Source organism: Macrobrachium nipponense, chromosome 6 (genome assembly GCF_015104395.2).
Source record: "Macrobrachium nipponense isolate FS-2020 chromosome 6, ASM1510439v2, whole genome shotgun sequence".
NCBI lineage: Eukaryota > Metazoa > Arthropoda > Malacostraca > Decapoda > Palaemonidae > Macrobrachium > Macrobrachium nipponense.
In genome coordinates this window covers 97,505,771-97,527,733 of record NC_061108.1, presented here as the reverse complement: position 1 = coordinate 97,527,733, position 21,963 = coordinate 97,505,771, and the positions used below count along the sequence as shown (strand labels likewise).

Here is a 21,963-nt window from a genome sequence, read left to right as displayed (position 1 = left end):
TTGTCTGCCTTCCTTGTCTGTGTGTGATTATGCTTATTAAAAGCAGATGACAAAAATGTAAACTGATGAACAGTAATGGTACATACTGACTTTTGATAGCTTGCCATAGTCATCATAATGTACTTGTAAACATATGCATTTCTTCAGGTCGTGTGAACACAATACTTCACAATCTTCTGATCTCTCGTGTAAATGAAATTCGTGAATTTCATTTACACGACTGTGATAAAATTTTTACATACCAAAAGAATTTTACTGGTAGTTATAGTACAGTACTATATGGGGAAATTATTTATTTCCTTTATTGTGATGTAGGCAAATGTTTGAATAGTCTTAAGCTATCATGAATGTAAAAATATTTTAAAATTGATATTCTACTACCTTGAGGTATAGGAATGCATGTTAAAATACAATTGCAGTGTACTGGTTAACACATTGGCATTTGCAAAGATTACTTGGAAGGAAATTTAAAATTTTTGGAATATGGATGAAGCTGATTTTGATATGCAAGTTATAAATGTGAATTTAGGCATTGAGTTTGAAGACAGCAAAACTCTTAGTAACTGAAGAATCGATAGATCTAAAAAAAAAAAAGTATCCTGTCATGCTGTATATATACATTTAGATTTCTATACACATCCACTTGCATATGCATGCATATATTTATGATAATTTGCGCACACTATGTGTGAATCCAGTTATGTATATTTATTTCAGGTGACTCTTGGGGAAGGAGTGGGAGAGTCCTTACGCTTATGTGGTGCTGTGTCAAGGGGGGAGGTTCAGCGCCTCTCTTATGTATCCTATGCGTCAACTCTCACAATAGTCCTTCATACCACTCACAGAGGAGGAGGCAGAGGATTCCAGGCCACTTATCTGATAGGTAAGTTAACATCCAGGCACTTAAGATAAGTAAAAATAGTTTAGGGGTAATTTGAAATATTTTTACTGCTGTTGCCTTCCAGTGAAATTTTCATGGGTCTGTTATATCTTTTGTAATGTCAGGTTCTGTAATTGGTCTTGGAAAAAATGGAATACTACATATGATAAAGTGGTTTATGTTTCCTACACATTTCCTAATGCTTAAGGTTTCTTATGCTCCATTTTAGCTCGTGTGCGGATTATTGTTGGAAACTCCATCAGATGAATGAACATTTTGCAGTATACTGTAATGGACAGGATTACAGGCCCATTATAGATTACAAAATTAGGATTTTTTGTGACCTGTAAAAAATAATTCAATATTTGAATAAAGATTTTATATAGTAACTGTTAAGAGCAGTTGGTTTTTGGTTGGTTTAGGTTTAGCCGATCGTATGCCACCTTGGCCCAAAGTTGGCATGTAACAATGATAAAGAGTTCAAGGGAATAAAAGATGGGTGTGGATCTCAGAACTCTCCAGCCAAAGAAGACAGAAACAATTGCATTTATGAGAAATATATAATACATGGTAATGCTTATCACTGATTAACACAACTAACAGAAGTTTCACAGCAGTTCGTTGATTATTTGCATGAGGAATTCAATGATTGTGGTTATAGTCAGGAAACTCCAATTTTGTTCCAGCAACAGAACTGGATAGGTCAAAAGTCAATTTAAAATTGACCCAGTGATAATTTCAATCAATTTATTACAGATATGCTGAATATGCTTTACAAAGGTTTTTTTTATTCAGGTACCAAGTTTAACCAGCGTACAGTTCTGCAATTGGGAACACAGAAAATTTCAAGAGAAGATGTAGGTGTCCCTGGTGAAGAAAATGTTGTGTCTTTGGGCAGTGTTCATGCTCTTAACTTCCCTTTGGCTCCTGCACCAGGAGTCATTCTCACACATCAATTACTAGCACCACCTGGTCACCAGCTTCATCTGCGCATTCATAACATTGGTGTTCTATCAACACCAGAAAGGCCCTGTCAGCAGGTAATGTATGTTTATATGATATGAGTATATCTTTATGCCTATCAAAATGATTAAGAGTAAGTCGAGCACAGGTTTTTTTCTACCATACACATCTTTTACAGGAACTGTCCACTAGGCACTTTTGCTTTTATTATGCAGATATGATTTATTACCAAAGTAACCAAGGTTACTGAATTCCATCAAACTTGAACTGGTTGCATTTTTAACTAGTAAAAATTAGTTTTTGAATGTTGTAGATATGGTTATTTAGAAAGTCAGGCATGTTACATTATTTTAATTCAAGTGCATTCCAGTTTCATATATAACAGGCTTTTTTTTTTTTTTACAAAACTTTCAGAAATCATTTGGTGTCATACAGTATATCCAAGTTGTTAGCATATTGTTGGGCATGAGGGTAGATATTGTTGTACTTGAGCCTTTTAGTCACTAAATAAGCCCAGAATGAAATATGTCTGTTAATCAATTGCAATCCAAAAATACTATAGTCCAGGTTGCACAAACTTTTTAAATGTTTTTACCCAAATCTTTTACATAAAATTTGCTTATATGCCAACCAAATTTTTTTCCGACTATATTATTATTATTTTGTGTCTTCTGTATTTGAATGTATTTTTATTAGCCCTTAAGTGTAGTTACTGTATAAGGGATTCTGACAAAGGAAAAATCTATTTCTGGGCAAATGACCTGTGTCGCCCAGTGAAATGTTCCTTTAGCACACATTTCTAAGGTATAAATATTGCTATAAATACCAGAGAAAAAAAACTATATGGTAATGCCAGAATATTCTGGCTCACTCACCTTTATTTAAGGTGTCGGTATGGTGTCTGGGGCGAGTGAAACCACTACCAGAGGTCTTCTGCCATTTAGTCTCTTCCCTTGTCAATTTCCCTTTCAAACTAGGCACCATACCAGCACCATCTACCGCCCACTACTGCTACTACTAGTGCCTCGATAGCCATTCCTGAAAATAGCACCCAAGCTTGGGGCTATAGGGTGAGGAAGGAAGGGGTGGGTTCACTGGGCGACACAGATCATTCGCCCAGAAATAGATTTTTCCTTTGTCAAAATCCCTTTTCTGGGCTAAACCTGTGTCGCTCCGTGAAATAGTAACAGAGAATTGTTCCCACAAGCTTGGATATACTCTCTATAAGACTACTGGAAGGGAGAAACTAACTCTAAGATAATTCTACCCTATTTAATAAATTGCTTAAATCTAAACAGATTTTAACAATATCTTAAGTCTAGGTCCTTACTCCAGTAAGTATATACTATTACCGCAAATAATTATTGGTAAGGCCTGTGTGATTACTATGTCAACAAGTAATACTATATATTTTACATGTATATGATTAGTAGTTAATTATAACCAGTACAAGAATGGTACAATTCAAGTGAACAACGCCGAGATGAAGGCTAGAGACTAAGCGAGGTGGTTAGGAGAGAAAAGGAGCTAAAGAAAGACAAGGTCTTTACGACTAGGTGTGTCAACATGACTAAGCTGTGTTAGGGGAAACAATATTCCCCCACTGCCACTGGTGAATTATATAAGGGCTTCCAAGGATTTTAGGTAGTGGTGATTAAATACTTGAATTCCATCTTATATACTTCTTTAAGGTCATCAAAGTTCATGTGGTGGAAGTGACTTATTAACCTGTTAAGCGTCCGCCCCGGATGAGCTCACTGCTAACGTACCGTCACGCTTTTTTTGTAATCAGCGATCATAGCACTGATGATAGTTTTTCAAAGTTAATATTGATTTTTATGCTTATTCATACTGTAGTTAAGTGTAGGAAATTATTAAATGTTGGAGTAAAAAAAAATAATACTACAATTATTTTATTTCAAAAGACTTCATGATACCGAATGAAAAATATTATACATACATGCACTATTATTCTTTCGTATGCCAATCTCTAAAGCAACGGGCTACACAAAATCCTACTTCACAGTGTCAAACCATCTATCTATGTACTCGTGATTGTGGAGACAAATGTTCTACATTCTCATCGAGAAACTGATTTGCAAATCTGTTTGTTTCTTTCACGAGGTAATCAATGATTTCATCATCAAAATATTTCTCAAAATATTCTAATGAATTCTCTTTATCCTCAACTGTAAATTTCACGCTGGGATCAGCAACAAAAGTAAAGGGATCCAGTCACTCGGCAAAGAAAAGTCTTCTTCACTCCCGCTATTGGAAGAAAAGTTTGTATCCTCATCACTGGAGGATTCAGAACTAGAGCTCTCATCATCAAATAGGTTATCAATATCAGACTCCTCATCTAGTATTTGATTGATCTCACCTGAAGAAATACGCCTCCTCTTTGGGACATTCATTGTGAAATGTGAAATCCTATTTGTCTCGGTAAACGCCCGAAGCGTATTGAAAGAAAACCAGCAGGGACAGGCAGTTTTCTAGCATAAGCGACCACCAGGAAAGAGTTGCCAGGCTGGAAATAAGTTTCCCGTGTGCTGAGAGTGTTACCAAATGATGTTCCTACACTTTTTATACGAGTAAACGTATTATTACGGGGCTGACGGCTTGACAAGCACAGTTAAAGTCTTGAACGTAATATCCCGTTGAAGGCGCTACCGAGTAGATCGCGGTAAACGTATTATTACGTGGGTGACGCTTAACAGGTTAAGGGAGCTACTGCTGGGACATCATGTACATGTGGAATTGATTCCGGTTAGCCTATCTAAAATTATAGAATTGTTATTTTAATCACTTAAATGAGACTGTTCCACCATCGCTCGAATGAATAAAGGACCTGAAGTTTTATTCGAAGTTCTGTCTAAAATTTATCTCAAGTTCTGACTGGACATAGGGATAGATCCTGTGGAACTGGGGCAATCTTCTTGGGGCCCCACCTACTCTGAGGATCCTCATTTTTAGCCAAGAATTCGATCTGGAGATACTAGAACTTCTCTGGATGGAAGAAAATCATTATGATTTTGTTCTAGTCACAAGTTCTTGGAATCGATGAAATTATGAATCTGTTAATGTGGAACCAAACTGGAGAAGCTCCTTGAAGCAGATTTGGTCGTGGTAATAACTCTAGTTGGTAGGCTCTTTCTAAACAGGGTCCTAAGGAACGTAACAGCCAGGTTCATATTCATCGTCATAACTATTGGGTCTTTTCAGGAAAAAGGCTAGCTTGTTACTGTAGAATCGTACTGTTTAGAAAAGGGAGTCGTAGGAACTAGGGGAGAGATTAGTCAGGACTGTCAAATCTCATGACAATTGCTGAAATGTTTCCGCATGGTTGTCTACCTCCCAGTAGACTTCCGTTGTCTGATTCTAAGAACAAGGTGTTAGTAGGATCCATATTGGGATCTCCTTGTGCCGAAATTCATGAATTCCATAAAGTTAGGACCCTCCGAATCCTTGAGGAAGCGTCTGCAGTGTTATACTAATCGTGCCAGTCTGGGGTTGGGGGTCCGTCTGAGGCGAAGTCCCAATTCCCCTAGTTACGGGTCACAATTGCTCTTGAGTCCATTGGGGTTAGCAGCCCAATCCGTCCTTAGAAGGATGGGAGTTAGCCTAGAACTTGCCTTAGTAGATTTATTGGAGGGAAAAATTGAATCCTCTGCCAGATGTTCCAACCTATCTGGTATCCGTGGCCTGGGCCATGGGGTCCAGATTGAGGGCACATGAAATATTGTAATTTGTGGCTGGATTCTGTGGCAATAATTCTACTAGGAGATCTGGATTCTGTTGGCTGATCCATCTAAATGACCTGTTGTCTAAGGACTATTCCGACTGTAGCGGAGTTGTCCTTGACAGTGCATCTGCCACGAGGTTCTTGTTCCTGCCAAGTGAGTTGCTGACAGATGCCACTGTTTCTTGTTGTCAATGAAAAGATTGTTATCATGACCCGATTATGTGGCTTGGCTGAAAGCTACTCTCTAAGGAGAGTTACTAAGAATAGAATACTGTCATGGCTTCCAAACACTTATGAAGTTAGCAGGGCATTAGAAACCAAGTGTCCTGAGCGTTTCCATATTTGGGGTAGTCTTCCAAAACGCTTAGTGAAGCATCCATATGGACCACTAAACTTGGCAGACGGAACCATACCGGTGATGATTTTGTCAGATTCTTGACTTCTGTCCATGGACGGAGTCTCTGTAAATTGTGCGGGATGTGGGAACTCTGTCTCGCAATTCCCTGTCGCTCTACCCCGCCAAACCCGGAATATAGTCTTCCGTTGGCCTTTAGTAGAGTCCCTGTTACTGGCGCGAATTGGAGTGAACCTAGAACTCTTTCTGGTTCCTCCGGGATGCTTGTCTGCCTTGAGGAACTGTCTCGCAGCCTTGCTATTTCCTTTCTTTTTTCCCTGGTGGGATCGAAAGTTGTGTGATTTGAGGTCCCATTGTTTACTAAACACTGAAACCGGGGTGTCGGAGTGTGTAGGGATTCCTTGTGATTTGGAATCCTAGGAATTCCAGAAATTATCACTTATGGTTGCCTTGAGACATTCCTTGACGTTTATAGTTCAGATGAGCCAGTCGTCTGGGAGATAGCGGAAACAGTAGTGCAATAACTGAGAACCCAAGGGATGAGCCTAGTGGCTCATCCCTTGGGTTCTCAGTTATTGCACTACTGTTTCCGCTATCTTGTAAATATTCTGGGCGCTCTGATAAGCCCAAATAGCCTTACTTGAAGGCGTAAGCCTGTTGCCTAGTCTGAAGCCTAGAAAAAGGCGAAAGCCTAGGAAAAGGCGGAAGTGACTTGCTACCGGAACAGAATAGTAAGTATCTATAAGATTATAGGTATTGTGACGGCCCCACGGGGAGGTAATTAAGGTCCGTACCTGCGAAAACAGTTAGCATATGGAACTTGTCGTATTGAATATATGAGTTTCAATGAGACAAGTCTAATATTACCCTTTGTTCGATTGATTCTTCAAGGAATCACTGGAGAAGCATCCCTGAAATTCTAAATATTTGCACCTGTAATTACTTTCTTCTACAGAAAGTCTTAGGTGTCCTTTATCTCATCCGGCATTTGGGTGTTGATAAATTTCGGTTGATGGAGGAGGGCCCTTCTCCCTACTCCACACCGACCTCTTGATACTATGCTGTTCGACCAAGTGCTGATTCCTAGTGGTTCTTGAATAAGCACCGCTTTCCTCCTACCTGAGGAATCTCACTGGTTCGTCAAAAGTCGGTTGCACCGGCTTCTTGTGAAGTCTGTTCCTTGCCGGAAGTTCTTCGGCCAGCTCTACGGAAAGTTGCTCTGGCTCGGCTACCTCTTGTGAACCCGTTGTATTCGTGACATACACCTGGTTCTTATCGGAGGCCTTATGGCCGGGGAAGAGGTAAAGAAGCCGAGCTTTGGTGCTGCTGAGAGGGCTGTTTCTACAGCAGCACGGACTGTTGTGGCTGACCATTTGAGGTGGATGGTTAACCTAGCTGGCCTACTGGAACAGCTTGTATCAATGTTTGAGGTTACGTTGTCTAGGAAGACTAGAACCCCTTTGCTCCCTTCATGCCCGTGGGCTGTGTTCCCGAGGATTCATATCTCCTCTTGGGGATCAAGCCCCAGCGAACTCGCAAGCTCTGGTTGACCTTAGCTGCTTCGCCCGGGATTCTGTTCATTACAGTCTCATGGAACAAGTTTGCTCCCCAGACCTAAGCTTTGATGAGTCTATTAGGTTCATGGTGAATAGACGCATCGGCCAAGACGTGCTTTCTGCAGTTCTTCCTGGCTATTGCAAGGTCATATACATTGCACCGTAAGGTGTGAAGCAAGGACTTGTCCAGATCTTGAAACGTGGTTCGTCCGTATAGACCGAGGTTGTCATTTCCGCTATAGTGGCAGAATTGATAGACCTAGTTAAGCGACTTCTGGCTTCAACTTTGCCTTTGCCAGTGCTTCTGGGAGTCTGGGTAAAAGCTCGCTGAAGAGCGTCATAGCACAATTTTAGTTCAATATGCCTACGAAGAAAGTCGCCGGGGCTTCTACCCCGCACTCCATTCCTCCCAGAGAGACCACGGATGGTAAATCCGTATCTCTGATATAATGTATAGATTTGTCCATTGCTGTTGCCTGAAGTGTAATCTCTACTACTTTAGAGGTACATGGAATGGACGTGTCGTCTAGCACCACAAAAATTGTGAAGGGATTATTGTGGCGTATCAGTTTGGTATTTGTGCATTCCCAATCTGCCAGGGTTTAAATCCAGGCTGATTGAGCTTGGTCTCTGGGAAGATGACAATTTCCTTAGGCGTTTTGTCTTCACAGATCAGTGCGTTCTCAGTCTGACGTGCATAGCCTAAATAAGGGAATTGGAGACCCGGTGAAAGGAACTCGAAGTCCTCTGTTGGCCAGGTTCCCTTCCCCGTCCTCAATCGTCAGCATGCCCTCTGAGAAGAGGGCATGCGCTGGTAGCCACCAAGGATTATTGATTTGAAGGGACACAATTGGATGTGTCTGGTACTGCCCGGAGTAGTTGTGGCTTTCTGGGTTGGGGGTCTCCTTACTTCGAGGTCTCCTAGATCTTCAGTCCTTCTACTAACGACTGAATAGGCTGACCTGATGTTTACATGTTCGAGAACAACTGAGTTGTCATGTTATTTAGAATTGGGCTGAGTCTGGTTATCCCATTTCCTGTCTCAGCAAGCTGGAAAACATGTTGGGTTAAACCCTGGATCCTAGGATCTGGGTTTAGATACCTTTGTCTTCGATGCCTGCCTGTGTGTGGCAGATCTTGTCGTGTTCGTCACCAGTTTGGTGGCTGATGACGAATTAGAACAACTTTCCCAAATAGCCTTCAGTTTGTAATGTTTAGTAAAGGACTTGTAATAGACCTATGAGTGACTATTTCAGCTTACCTTAGGGATTACCGACCCCGGCTTATCCCTCGAAGTCATAGGTCTCTTGGTAAACTCTAAAATGAAGAAGAAGAATGAGACAGTCTAAAAGGTAGTCTTTTTGCCCGTTTACCAAATGCTTCATATAGCCTACCTTCATCATTAGTTCATGGTCCAGGTTGATTGCTGCGACCTCTCCAACGACTTCTTATTCTAACCCACTAGGTCCTCTGCCAGCACGGCCTGTTAATCTTCGTGGATCTTGGCAATGATCGGGGCTGCTAAATCTACTGGTACCGTTGCCGAGGCTTCCGCATTTGGGTAGATAAGGGAACTTCTGAAAGAGATAGTTACTTTTAAAAAGTTTCCTCTTTTTAAAAGTATATTCTAAACATTGATAATTATCTCAATATCTCTCCAATTATTTACAATATCTCATTCAGTGAACTAATCATTCAATGAATTGGTACTTACCGTCTCGGTAGTGAAGTCCCAAAAGCAGATTGTAACAGACTTCACTCACAACTGGTTGCCAGACCGACAAGTCGTTCATTGGACCACACAGCCTGTGGGAGTGCGGCAAACTTCCTGTCTGACTTGCTGCTACAGGGTGGCAGTGAAGGTTGTCTTCTGACAGCGTACCATCTGTAATTACAAAATGATACATAAGTACCTTTGTATGGACTCGCCAGATATGCATCTGGCGGAGTGTGTAATATTAGAATCAATACCAGAGTATCACTACATGTAGGTCCGCTGGAGATCACTCCGGCGGGACCTGCATTCTGTATTGTCATCGCCGTAATAAATTGCGGCGGCATGCATTATGTAAGGTATTCATATTATCCTCTCCCGCCAGCTCCAACCCCGCTATTCATTCACCTCAAAGTCTTGTAATAATATATATATATATATATATTATATATTAAGCTTAATAGTAACGAAACCGGGGAAAGTTAGACTTGGTCCGAATCCGTCGGCATTGGAGAGGTTTTCTTAGTAACTAAGAATGCTTCTGCTAGCTCCTGGCCACCGCCACCGGGGTGGGGTGCCAAGGTAAAATGAAAGCGGGGGAGAAAGGCTAGGTAAGGATAAACAAATGCCTCGATTCTAGGTTACCTGCCGGGGTCGTCTACCCGGCGCAGTACAACGATCGAAAACATAAACCATATTTTAAAACAATTAAAATAAAATGACTAAATGAATTTTGAACCGGAGCACAGAATCTATGCTCCTTCCTGTCCCAGTTCTCTTTCAACACTATCTTTCTATCTCCCGGGTCTAGCTAAGGAATCGAAACAGGGGAATAGGTAAAACCTAGGCCTGAATCCGATCGTAAGGGAGATCGTGTTGTTATATGCATAACTGAACGATCTCCGCTGTATCCCAGGCCCGCCGAGGTGGAAGGATAGATAATGTATGGAGGACTGAGGATAGGAAAGGCAAAATTCCCCTTCTGTTCCCAGTTCTCTTTCCATGCTATCTCTCTATCCCCCAGGTCCAGCTTAGGGATCGAAACAGGGGAATAGGTAAAACCTAGGCCTGAATCTGATCGTAAAGGAATCGTGTTTGTTATATGCATAACTAATGATGTCCGCTGGATCCCGGATCCGCCGAGGCGGGCAGATAGAGAACGAAGGGAACTGGAGATAGGAAAGGCGAGAAGAGAGTAAGTGGCTAATACCATCCTAACGAGCCGGGAAATTACCCGGGCTCTGGGTAGGTACCATCGTACTACTCCTACTACGTAAGGCGAGGAGTACCCCTTCCGACTATAATCACTCTCCCTCACCCCCTCTACAAGAGGGGATAGAACTCGGATGGCTACCTGAAGTAGCGCTAGTGAGTTATGTCATCCTGTCAAGGTAAAAGGGGGGAGGGAGGGCGTCTAGAGGGTGGCTCACACACGATCAATTGGACACTACGACCGGCCAGGTGGAACACCTCGCGGTCAGAAGTGGATCCAATAATACAATAATTAAGTGATAATAAACGCTATATGATAGCCCTGGCGCGAGAGGGGATAAGGATAAAGAGGATAAGTACATAATTCTGTTTAAAGAGCAGCTAGCTTAACCTTCTCTCGATCAGAACAATCTGGTCAGGACAGGGTTAGCCTAACCTTCCTGAGACGTGATTTTCAATCACGATCTGGCGAGGAAGGCCAGGGAGGCTCATGGAACAGAATAAGGTCCCTAAGGGCCTTACACCTCTCCCTCAGGGATTCCCTGGTAAGGTGAAGGAGGTATCCTCCTTGAGCAGACCAAGGAAAAGAGGGGAAGGGGGGGGAGATAGGCTGAATTCCCGATCCGACAAATCGAAGGGGAGAAGCCTCTCCAGATGGAAGGAATACCCATCTGACCTACTTCCCAAACCAAGGAGGAATCTCCCTGGTTTGTGAAAGTAGGTCCGAAACATCCTCGCGCCAGGATATCTATTATAAAACGTCAGGATATCTAAAAATTTTACTAAATCTTGAGTGAGTGCAAAATCAATAACAACACGACTATAATTAGTATAGGTGACCAATTGGAAGTCGTCATAAAGATACGGGTAGCGATGTATGTAATGGCTGACTCGGGAGCGGTGCAAGCTAGGCTCCGTTTATGTAACATACAACTAAAACATACTTATGATTAATTTCGCTACCTTTACAAACATAAATTGATAATTGCAGTACTCAACTTAGATATAGAAGATTCCTGGCGTTTATAGCATCTCATTTTATTCCAAAATAATGTCGTTACAGTCAATGACACAGGTGTACACGACAGTGCTATTTAAAGGAATGGCTATCGAGGCGCTAGTAGTAGCGGTAGTGGGCGGTAGATGGCGCTGGTATGGCGCCTAGTTTGAAAGGGAAATTGACAAAGGAAGAGACTAAATGGCAGAAGACCTCTGGTAGAGGTTTCACTCACCCCAGATACCATACCGACACCTTAAATAAAGGTGAGCGAGCCAGAATATTCTGGCATTACCATATAGTTTTTTTCTCTGGTATTTATAGCAATATTTATACTTTAAAAATGTGTGCTAAAGGAACATTTCACGGAGCGACACAGGTTTATCCCAGAAATATATTATGCATATATAGATTGTATATGTAACAGGAAATAAGCAGATCTTTAAAAAATCATACTTCAATTATATTAAAAAGATTGGCATCAATTTTTGATAGGCAACAACCACCTAACTGACGAGTATTGAGAAAAAAAGAGCAAATACAATTTTTTTTTACTTTTTCTTAATGTATTCCTAACCAGTTATTGGTATGGTTAATTAAGTATGGTTAAATTTATAGAAATATGATGTTTTATATATTTTGGGTTACCTTAAAACAGTGTAATTTTTCACTCACAGTCATGGTTCATTAAGTACTAAATAGTTAACTTGAATAAAATTCTTATTTACTGCTTATTACATGTATATACTACAAACAGTAAAGCCAGCTTGCATACATTTTAAGGTGAGATTATGCACTTGTATTTTACCTTTCTAAATGAGCTTCACAGAAACTTGAAGACTGCTCTGGAGTTAATATGATTTGGAATGGGTAGATGAGTAGCACATATATGGTATAGCTTAGAAATTTTAACTGTGTAATAATAGGTTTACAGAAAGTACCAATACAGTGATTTTTTTTACTGCAGGAAATTATGAATAAAGCAATTTCATTGATCAGAAATATTTTAAATTCTTCAAAGTTGCTAGAATATTTTGCTTAAAACTTTACAGATGGATACGCAACTTTGTTTACTGGATTTATCTGGGTATAATGTTTCTGGTAATGAAGGAATTGTTTATTATTACCACAATTATGAGTTAAAATTAAAACTTATTCTTATATATGTAGGTTACAGTGAAGTATTGATTTTGGAATATGTGTAACTCTTTTTTTTTTTTTATTGAAGTTTTGTCATTCTTTTGTATTACATATGTATAATTATTTGTTTGGCATCCGAAACAGGCTTATAATTTTCTTATATTTGCAGGATTATGTTGAAGTAGAAGACTGGTATGCTGGGAAGAATGGTACTGTATGGACGATATGTTCTGTTGATCGTAGCTCCAGACATGAGATATCCATCCGCTCCATCTTTAATTCCCTTACTCTTAGAGAAGTACATCTTGCCCCAAGGGAATCTCTAAAATCTGAAGATAATGTGGTAAAAAATGATAAGCTACAGGGGCCCGCATCATCATCCTCATCATCATCACCACCACCACCTTTGTCACCCTCTTCATCACCATCATTATTGTCTCCAGCTTTATCTTCTGTCACCATGCACACATCCAGTTCACATGCCCCTTCATTTTCTGCTTTTCGGGGCTTGGAAGCCCCTCAGTCTTTTTTCAGTGGTGAACTAAAGTCTGCGTCACAGCGTTTCATATCTTATTCAATCCTTGATGCCTTGTCATCATCATCAGATACAATGAAATTGGGCACTACCCAAAAACCAGACAGTGCTGCCTCCGAATTTTCTACTACTGATACCACCGAATTGGGTACTCCAACATCTTCTAAGATATCACCTAATGCCATCATTTCTCCTCCTTTTGATTCATGGTCTGAAAATGAGCCTCATAGATTATCACCAATTTCAGCTTCATCATCATCATCATCTTCATTATCAGCTCCCTTAATGCCGTCCAACTCTCAACCGACCAAAAATTACTGGGCGTCGTCAGTGGCTTACTTTAGTGCATCATATGAAGTTCATAAAGGTGAGTGACATGTAAGATTGTTTATTGATTTTTAATTTCATCTGTGTGGATTTAGTGTTGGTTTATTATAGGCATTATTTGTTAGCTTGTTGAAGTAGATTTTTGGAAAATGTTAATGGTTTTAGACTGAGAGATCAGAGATTATTACTTTGTAATTATAGAATAGCTTAATGAGATATTATGTCATTTCAAGACTCATAAGTCTTCATAGAATTGAAAATTGGAGTAAGGTAAACCTAAAGACAGTGGGTAACTAATATTGGTAAATGGGAAAAGACCATAAGTATTAGATGAAAAATAAAAGGCAGAGTGCAATGTGACCATGGCCAAAGGCCTCTGCAAAGAATGTGATTACCATTTATAACATGCTGTGCAAGGAACACAATGCAGTAGTTCCATATGGAAGGCTATAAGTACTATGTGGAAGGTGCCAATACCTTAATAGCAAAGTAATTTTTTATAATCACAGAATTTGTTGGGTTTGTTTACCAGGTCTTTAAAACTTTTTGATTAGAAGAATTATACTATTTAATATAATCGTCATGGTCATCTAATGATTTATATGTCATCACTAATGTGTATGTATTTCAGATTTGTTTCCATATGTTTGTGAACCATATTGTTCATGAAGTAAAGAACTCTACCATCATTTGTTGGTGTACAGTATATAATTAGTTAATTTGATATATCTCAGAATCTCTATAGAGTTACTGCCTTACTCACTTACCATATACCATGTTATATCTTACTTCATCACTTCATAGCTCAGCACTGTTCAGTTAAAGCCTGAGATGGTATTGCTTTACAAATGCAGCCCATAGTATATGTTGGCAGTCAGGGTTTTATTCTTACAGGCTCAACTTTCAAATCTATACAGTTTGTTCTATTTTGGCCTTGATCAGCGTTCTCAATCGTTTTGTGGAAAATATGCATAACATTTTGAAAAATTTACTTTTGATATTTAGGAAGAATGGTTAATGATGAGATTAAAGTTTGAATATAACAAAATTAAACATGATATGTAATAATGATCTAATAATTGTTGCTAAAATTGCATGATGAAGGAAACAAATACTATGTCTTTCATAATAATTTTTGACACACTAGAAAAAAGAAATAGCATAAGGCTGAGGTTTTGATATGAAATTGTTTGACAGCTTAGCATTAGTAAAACAACCCTATTAAACAGTTATGATGGAAGAAGTAAAGAATGTGAATGCAGTACATTGCATAGGTGTACACAACTTTTCATTAAATGTACTATTCTCCAAGATCAGTATATTATTGATGTTGCTTGCTTAAACTCCCAAGGAACTGACATTCGGATGGAGACAAATTAAACTTCTGATTGATATAAAAAAAAACGTTGACAAACAAAAATGAACAGAAAGATGGAAAGAGGGATTTGTATGATGAGTTGTCTCTTTATAGAGAAAGATTTGTTTTATCTGTCTACCTTAAACTTAATAAGGTAGTTTTCTTTATTTTAAACCACTGAAAATTTTTCATGACATTGCATCAAGTTTTTGCTTGCCCTAAAGATCTACAAGAATAAGGTTAAATGCATTATAAAATTGGCAAAGAAATTATTCACTCTAATGCCATTTGTGAACATTTTTAATCATATCATGCAAATAACAATTGATGTAAATTCCAATTCAATGTTACAAAGGCATTTGGTGTACTTATATAGACCTGTTTTTACAAGTGTCACTTGGTAGAAAATGGGAATAGTTACAAACCTGCATTTGTTAGAGTAAAATGGAAAACTCAGTTGAAATAGGAAATGCTGGGAATCCATCAAATACATCAGTAATAGTATGTACTTTTTATGAATTACCTTCATTTGTTTGTTAGAAAGCTGCACTTTCATTTGCTTGTTAGAAAGCTGCCAGGTAATACTTTTATAGACTGTTTGCAAGATTGTTTAGTTAATTTACAATACTACTAAATTTTTCTGTTAAAAAGGCCCCATCTTTTATGCAATTTTAACAATTACATTTTAAAAGTTTTACATTCTCATCAGACCAATATAGGTTATTTGAAAGTACCTCAATTTTAGTCATTAGTTTTCATTTGTCTTTTAATTATTATTGTAAATGTTATTTTATCATAGGCCTTTTATTTTCAGTGTAATTTCTATTCCCGTGTCATTATTTTCTCAGAATTTTGTATCATTCCTGAAATTTTTTATTATTTGTTCGTTATTTTTTCTTACAGATTCAGGGTGGCTCAACAGATCAATAGGCTTAGGCTTAGAAAGTATGGGCATACGAACAACTGGTGTAGCATGGTGTGAACCATCACCTTGCCTCAATAATGGACGTTGCATTACGCAGGATGGCAACCACACCTGCCTCTGTACTCCTGGCTACACGGGAGCCTTTTGCCAAGTAAGCATACAGTATTTGACATTTTCCTAATTATAAATTTTCCTGCTACATCCTTAATTCAGCAATTATATAACAAACTCCTAAAAATTTCTTAGTAAAGTACAGAAGAATATACTTTATGCATGTGGTACTGGAATGTTACATGTACACTGTCTCATAGAACAATATGCATATTGAATCCTGTTCAGCCTTTACAGTTACAAATAAAAAATGATGTGCTTTCTCTCCAGATGACATGGTGTGATATGGCACCTTGTGTATGGGGTCGATGTCAGCCAGGAGGTCCTGATGGATTTGTCTGTGTGTGTGAAAAAGGATATGGAGGACCTCACTGCATGGATCGAATATCACCATGTGATGGTGACCCATGTCAAAGCCGAGGTGTTTGTAAGCCTGTCAATCACACTTTTCATTGCCAGTGTCATGCCTGGTGGGAAGGTAAAGGAAATTACTTTTTCACCTATAGTACTCATTTTTATGCTATTCAGTTTTGCCATAATCCTCACTACTATATCGTCATATTTTACACATTTCTGCAAATTTTAAATTAATCTTTCCACTTTAAACTAAGAATTCAAAAGTCTCTGAAATAATATATAATGCTGAGGCACCCTCTTCTTATATGTTGGTTCACCCTTTGTAGGAGTGACATGTGAGCGTCGCATGCGAAGGATCCCATTCAAACCTTTATCAGAAAGAATGTTTGAGGAACCTTTTTGGCTTGGCCTCATGACAGTGGGTGTTGTCATGGCATGTATTGGTGTTGCGTTTTGCATCAAGAAGCATTTTGCTGATAAGATAGAAAAGTTTTTTGCAGAAGAAATCGAGAGGAGCAAATACGGTAAGTTATCGCCAGTTAGTTTCACCATTAGTCTTCTATTTATTCATTTGTCAAATGTGATGTTGAATCATACCATGCTGCTACAGTAGGGTAATGCAGAAAGGCTGCTTAGTGCCAGTGAAGCTCAGTAAAAACTTATGTTAAGAAATGCTGTATCAGTTGCATTAGTCCATAGTCATTGTATTTTTAATTCATTTCTTTGTAGTATATAAGTTGTAAGTAAATTTATTAAAGATGTGTGGTGCAGAGATATTAGCTTCAAAATGCAGTAGTGGCTGATAATGTAAATTAGTTGCTGCAATACACAATACTTTTACTCTCACTAAAAATGTTGACTCCCATTATTTACAAACTAATGGTTGTTTCCATTAGACCATTATTTGATTATAAAAAATAAAAAATTATTTCAGTCTTTACTTTAATTTGTAAGAACTTACAAAGTTTGCTTTTTGTTTTCTTCAGATAAAAACATAATTATTGTGTGATTTAAAGTCACATTTGTAATACTTAAGAATAATGTTGTGAGAAATTTTTGATATGCTAAAGCAGATCTTCAGAGGAATTTAATTTTTCATCATATGAGGTAGCTGTTTCCAACATTGTTACAGTATTACCAAAGTGGCTGTTCAGCAAGAAGTAAACTTCACAGTTTTAAGTTATCTTGGGGATAAAAGTTAAAATTTTAGATATTGTATTGAAAACATAAAGCAAGCATAAGCCCAAAGCAGGATTTTAATTTAAATATTAATGAAATCACGGTAAGTGATGATGTGATAGCATTTATCATGTTGAGGAAATTACCTTGCAATACTTAGCTTCTATTGAATAATAGAAATGTATACCACATATTTAAATGGAAAAGAAACAAGGAAGTATAATGCAACTCTGGAGAAGCATCCAAGTAAAGTGTAGGATCTCATTCCATGTTAGTAGATTTGTTGATTCATCATACATGACTTATGACAGTAAACTCAAGAAACTAGAAACTGATGCTACAAAACTACAAAAGTTTTCAGTATTATAATCATTATATTGATCCGAGTCTTGATTTATTATTGAGGTACCTTTTAATAATGGCATAGTGAGGGTGGCCAGCACACGGGGCAAGTCACTACCTAATTCCCTTCCACTAATCCAATATTGAACCCCCTTACCACTCCAGCAAATGTGATTAAAATACAATGGATTTAAAGCTCATTCTTAAACTTATTTAAAATTGCTTGGTTGTAATTTACAATTTTTTCTTAACAGTAGTATTCAAATACCACAGTGAAAATCTCTCAGTTGACAATATTGCCAGGCTACCTTGTCTTTCTTGGCTTCTAGATATCTCAGAGGTTTTTTTTATTAAGTTTTGAGAACATTCTTTCACAACTGCCAGATATATTCTTAATGCCACCCACAAAATAAGCCAAACTCTCTTGCCACAAAATAAGCCAAACTCTCTTGCAGCTTCCACTTTTACACCCACTGATCCAGATATAAATCTGTCCATTTAGCAAATTTCTCATTGCGATTAACTTCCTTCTACAATACATGTGAGGTTGAAGGCAGTTTTTTTCTGTGCTCATAGCACATATATGCTTAATTCTGTCATTGATATCACCATTATCAGTATCCAACAATGTCTGATTTGCTGGAGAGCTAATTGCTGGTGAGGCATATTCATCTGTATTGTCTGTTTTGCAATTTCTTCCTGATCAGTTTTTGATCAATTGTTTCCAATTGTTCGCTTTGTCTTTCTTGTACTAATATATATATATATATATATATATATATATATATATATATATATAATATATATATATATAAATATATATATATATATATATATATATATCATACATACATATACATATATATATATATATATATATATATATATATATATATATATATATATATATAGTATATATATAGTGGTACCTTGAGATACGAAATCAATCCGTTCCAAGGCACCCTTCGTATCATGAGGTTTTCGTAGATATCTCAGAGGTTTTTTTATTAAGTTTTGAGAACATTCTTTCACAACTGCCAGATATATTCTTAATGCCACCCACACAAAATAAGCCAAACTCTCTTGCCACAAAATAAGCCAAACTCTCTTGCAGCTTACACTTTTACACCCACTGATCCAGATATAAATCTGTCCATTTAGCAAATTTCTCATTGCGATTAACTTCCTTCTACAATACATGTGAGGTTGAAGGCAGTTTTTTTCTGTGCTCATAGCACATATATGCTTAATTCTGTCATTGATATCACCATTATCAGTATCCAACAATGTCTGATTTGCTGGAGAGCTAATTGCTGGTGAGGCATATTCATCTGTATTGTCTGTTTTGCAATTTCTTCCTGATCAGTTTTTGATCAATTGTTTCCAATTGTTCGCTTTGTCTTTCTTGTACTAATATATATATATATATATATATATATATATATATATATATATATATATATATATAGTATATATATATATATATATATATATATATATATATATATATATAGTATATATATATATATATATATATATATAATATATATATATATATATCATATATATATATATAGATATATATATATATATATATATATATATATATATATATATATATATATATATATAGATATATATATATATAGTATATATATAGTGGTACCTTGAGATACGAAATCAATCCGTTCCAAGGCATCCTTCGTATCATGAGGTTTTCGTATCTTGGACCACATTTTACATGTAAAATGGCTAATCCGTTCCAAGCCCTCCAAAAACACCCCAGTAAATTTCATAATAAAGCTAAATTGATCTATAAACAATGAAATACTACAACAAATTGGACCATTCAATACCTAACTTAATAACGTAATGCTAATTACCTGTAAATAAAGTGTATTAGTGTACATGGTATAGAAGAAATACTGTACGTATGTAGTAAAATGTGGAAGCTTGCCATTCGAGTGAGGCTATCTCCGAAAGTGGCGGCAGAGGAGGACAAACGGCAAATACGTACATACGTACGTACACTTAACTTTACGAAACACATTAAAAAATGTAAGGAAAACTAAACTAAAATTTACGAAACACATTAACAAAACTGTAACTCTTAACTTTACAAAAAGCTAAAATTAATAAAAAAAAAATTTCTTTCTTTGATTTTTAAATTTTTTTTATTTACTATTTTATACTTTATGTAGGTTTTTTTTTTCTTTTTTTTTCAACTTTCTGTTTTTTATCACTTGGTTCTTCCTTTTTGCTTACTCCTGCTAATGCTAAAGGCATATTTAAAAAATAACTATCCAAGGAAGATTGCTTCTGCCTACTTTTCACAATGTTCCTGAAACGACTCAAGCAAACGTCATCGAACTGCACAAGCATACAACCTGTGTGAGCCTTTTTGGGGTGTCTTTTTTCTATAAAAAATTGCACTTAATGAAAAGCAGCTAGAACATCCTTAATTTCTGCCGTTGTCATAGGGTCACCCTCCTCCTCCTCGCCGCTGGTAGAGAACTCCTCTTGAACGACGTTATGTTGCATGGCCTCCAACTCCTTCAGGTCATCCGTCATAAGCTCCTCTTGGTGCTCCTCGAGAAGGTCGTTGATGTCGTCCTCGTCGACGACCAGCCCCACGGACTTGCCGAGTGCAACAATCTCGTCAAGATCTGGTTGCAAAACAGTTTCAGGATCGTCAACTGTTTCTGAATCTGCAGCACCAGCTTCGCCCACGTCGAATCCCTCGAAGTCTCGGGCGGATACGGCATCAGGCCAGAGTTTCCTCCACGAAGAATTGAAGGTTCGCCTCGAAACCTCCTGCCAAGCTTGGTCAATGAGTCGGATGCATATGACGATGTCGAAATGCTCCTTCCAAAATTCACGCAAGGTGAGGTTTGTGGTATCAGTGATATCGAAACATCTCTTGAAAAGATGTTTCGTATACAGCTTCTTAAAATTCGATATCACTTGCTGGTCCATGGGCTGGAGGAGAGGGGTGGTGTTAGGCGGAAGATAAAGAATCTTGATGAAGGAATACTCTGCTAGGATATCTTCCTCGAGGCCAGGAGGGTGGGGAGGGGCATTGTCCAACACCAGCAGACATTTCAGGGGGAGGCGCTTCTCTTCCAAGAATTTCTTCACTGTCGGGCCGAAATACAGATTTACCCACTCGGTGAACAAAAGCCTCATTACCCAGGCTTTTGCATTAGCCCTCTACATCACTGGAAGCTTCTCCTTGAGCACTTTGTGGGCCTTGAAGGCTCGAGGAGTCTCGGAATGATAGACCAGTAGGGGCTTCACCTTGCAATCCCCACTGGCGTTGGAACAAATTGCGAGTGTAAGCCTGTCTTTCATAGGCTTATGCCCGGGTAGCTTCTTCTCTTCCTGCGTGATGTACGTCCGACGAGGCATTTTTTTCCAAAAAAGGCCAGTCTCATCACAGTTGAAGACTTGCTGAGAACTGTACTCTTTCTTGGTCATCATCTCGTCGAACGTCTTTTTAAAGGCTTCGGCCGCTTTCGTGTCCGAGCAGGCAGCCTCCCCATGCCACACCACCGAATGGATGCCAGTCCGTTTACGAAATTTCTTGAACCATCCATGCAAAGTCTTGAACTCTGGGGTTGGCGTTGAAGTCCCTTCCCCTCCGTCGTCTTCGGCCTGGGCAATCAAATCACTGAAAATAGCGCTGGCCTTGTGGGAGATTGCCGTCTCCGTTATCGTATCGCCAACGATTTCTTTATCTTTTATCCAGACAAGAAGCAGCCGTTCCATCTCGTCGTGCACGTGGGTCCTCGTGCTGGACAAAATAGTGATGCCCTTGGAAGGTGTAGCTGCTTTGATGAGATCCTTCTGCTTAAGGATGGTGCCTATTGTCGATGGATTTCGGCCGTATTCCTTGGCGATCACACTCAGTCGCATACCAGCTTCATACTTCTTGATAATCTCCATCTTTGTCTCCAAAGAGAGGATTTGCTTCTTTCTGTGAATTTCAACTTTCTTGGGACCCATGACTACATACAGTGGTACCTCGAAATACGAAAGGCTCAACTTACGAAAAACTCGAGATACGAAAGCTGACAAAAAAAAAAATTTTACTGCTCTACATATGAAAAGTTTTCAAGATACGAAAGGTTTCTGAAAGTCCGAGATTCGCCCAATAACAATTTTGAAACTCACGCCGCGCGCCGCCATCTTAGTTCTAGTAGGCTCACCACCATCCTCCTGCTCTCCCATTGGTTCCTGATGCTAGCCAAGCCATGAGATCCTTCTCTCCT

The 21,963-nt window shown here is 38.4% G+C and overlaps 1 protein-coding gene across 1 annotated transcript in view; it reads left to right on the top strand.

Moving 5' to 3' along the window:
• The window catches only part of LOC135216596 (uncharacterized), a 987,502-nt gene that overhangs the window by 763,253 nt on the left and 202,286 nt on the right, over positions 1-21,963 (top strand). Inside the window, 6 exon segments of the mRNA XM_064251975.1 lie at positions 718-883; positions 1,676-1,920; positions 12,729-13,461; positions 15,682-15,854; positions 16,085-16,292; positions 16,498-16,695. Of these exon segments, the coding sequence (XP_064108045.1) occupies positions 718-883; positions 1,676-1,920; positions 12,729-13,461; positions 15,682-15,854; positions 16,085-16,292; positions 16,498-16,695 (1,723 nt within the window).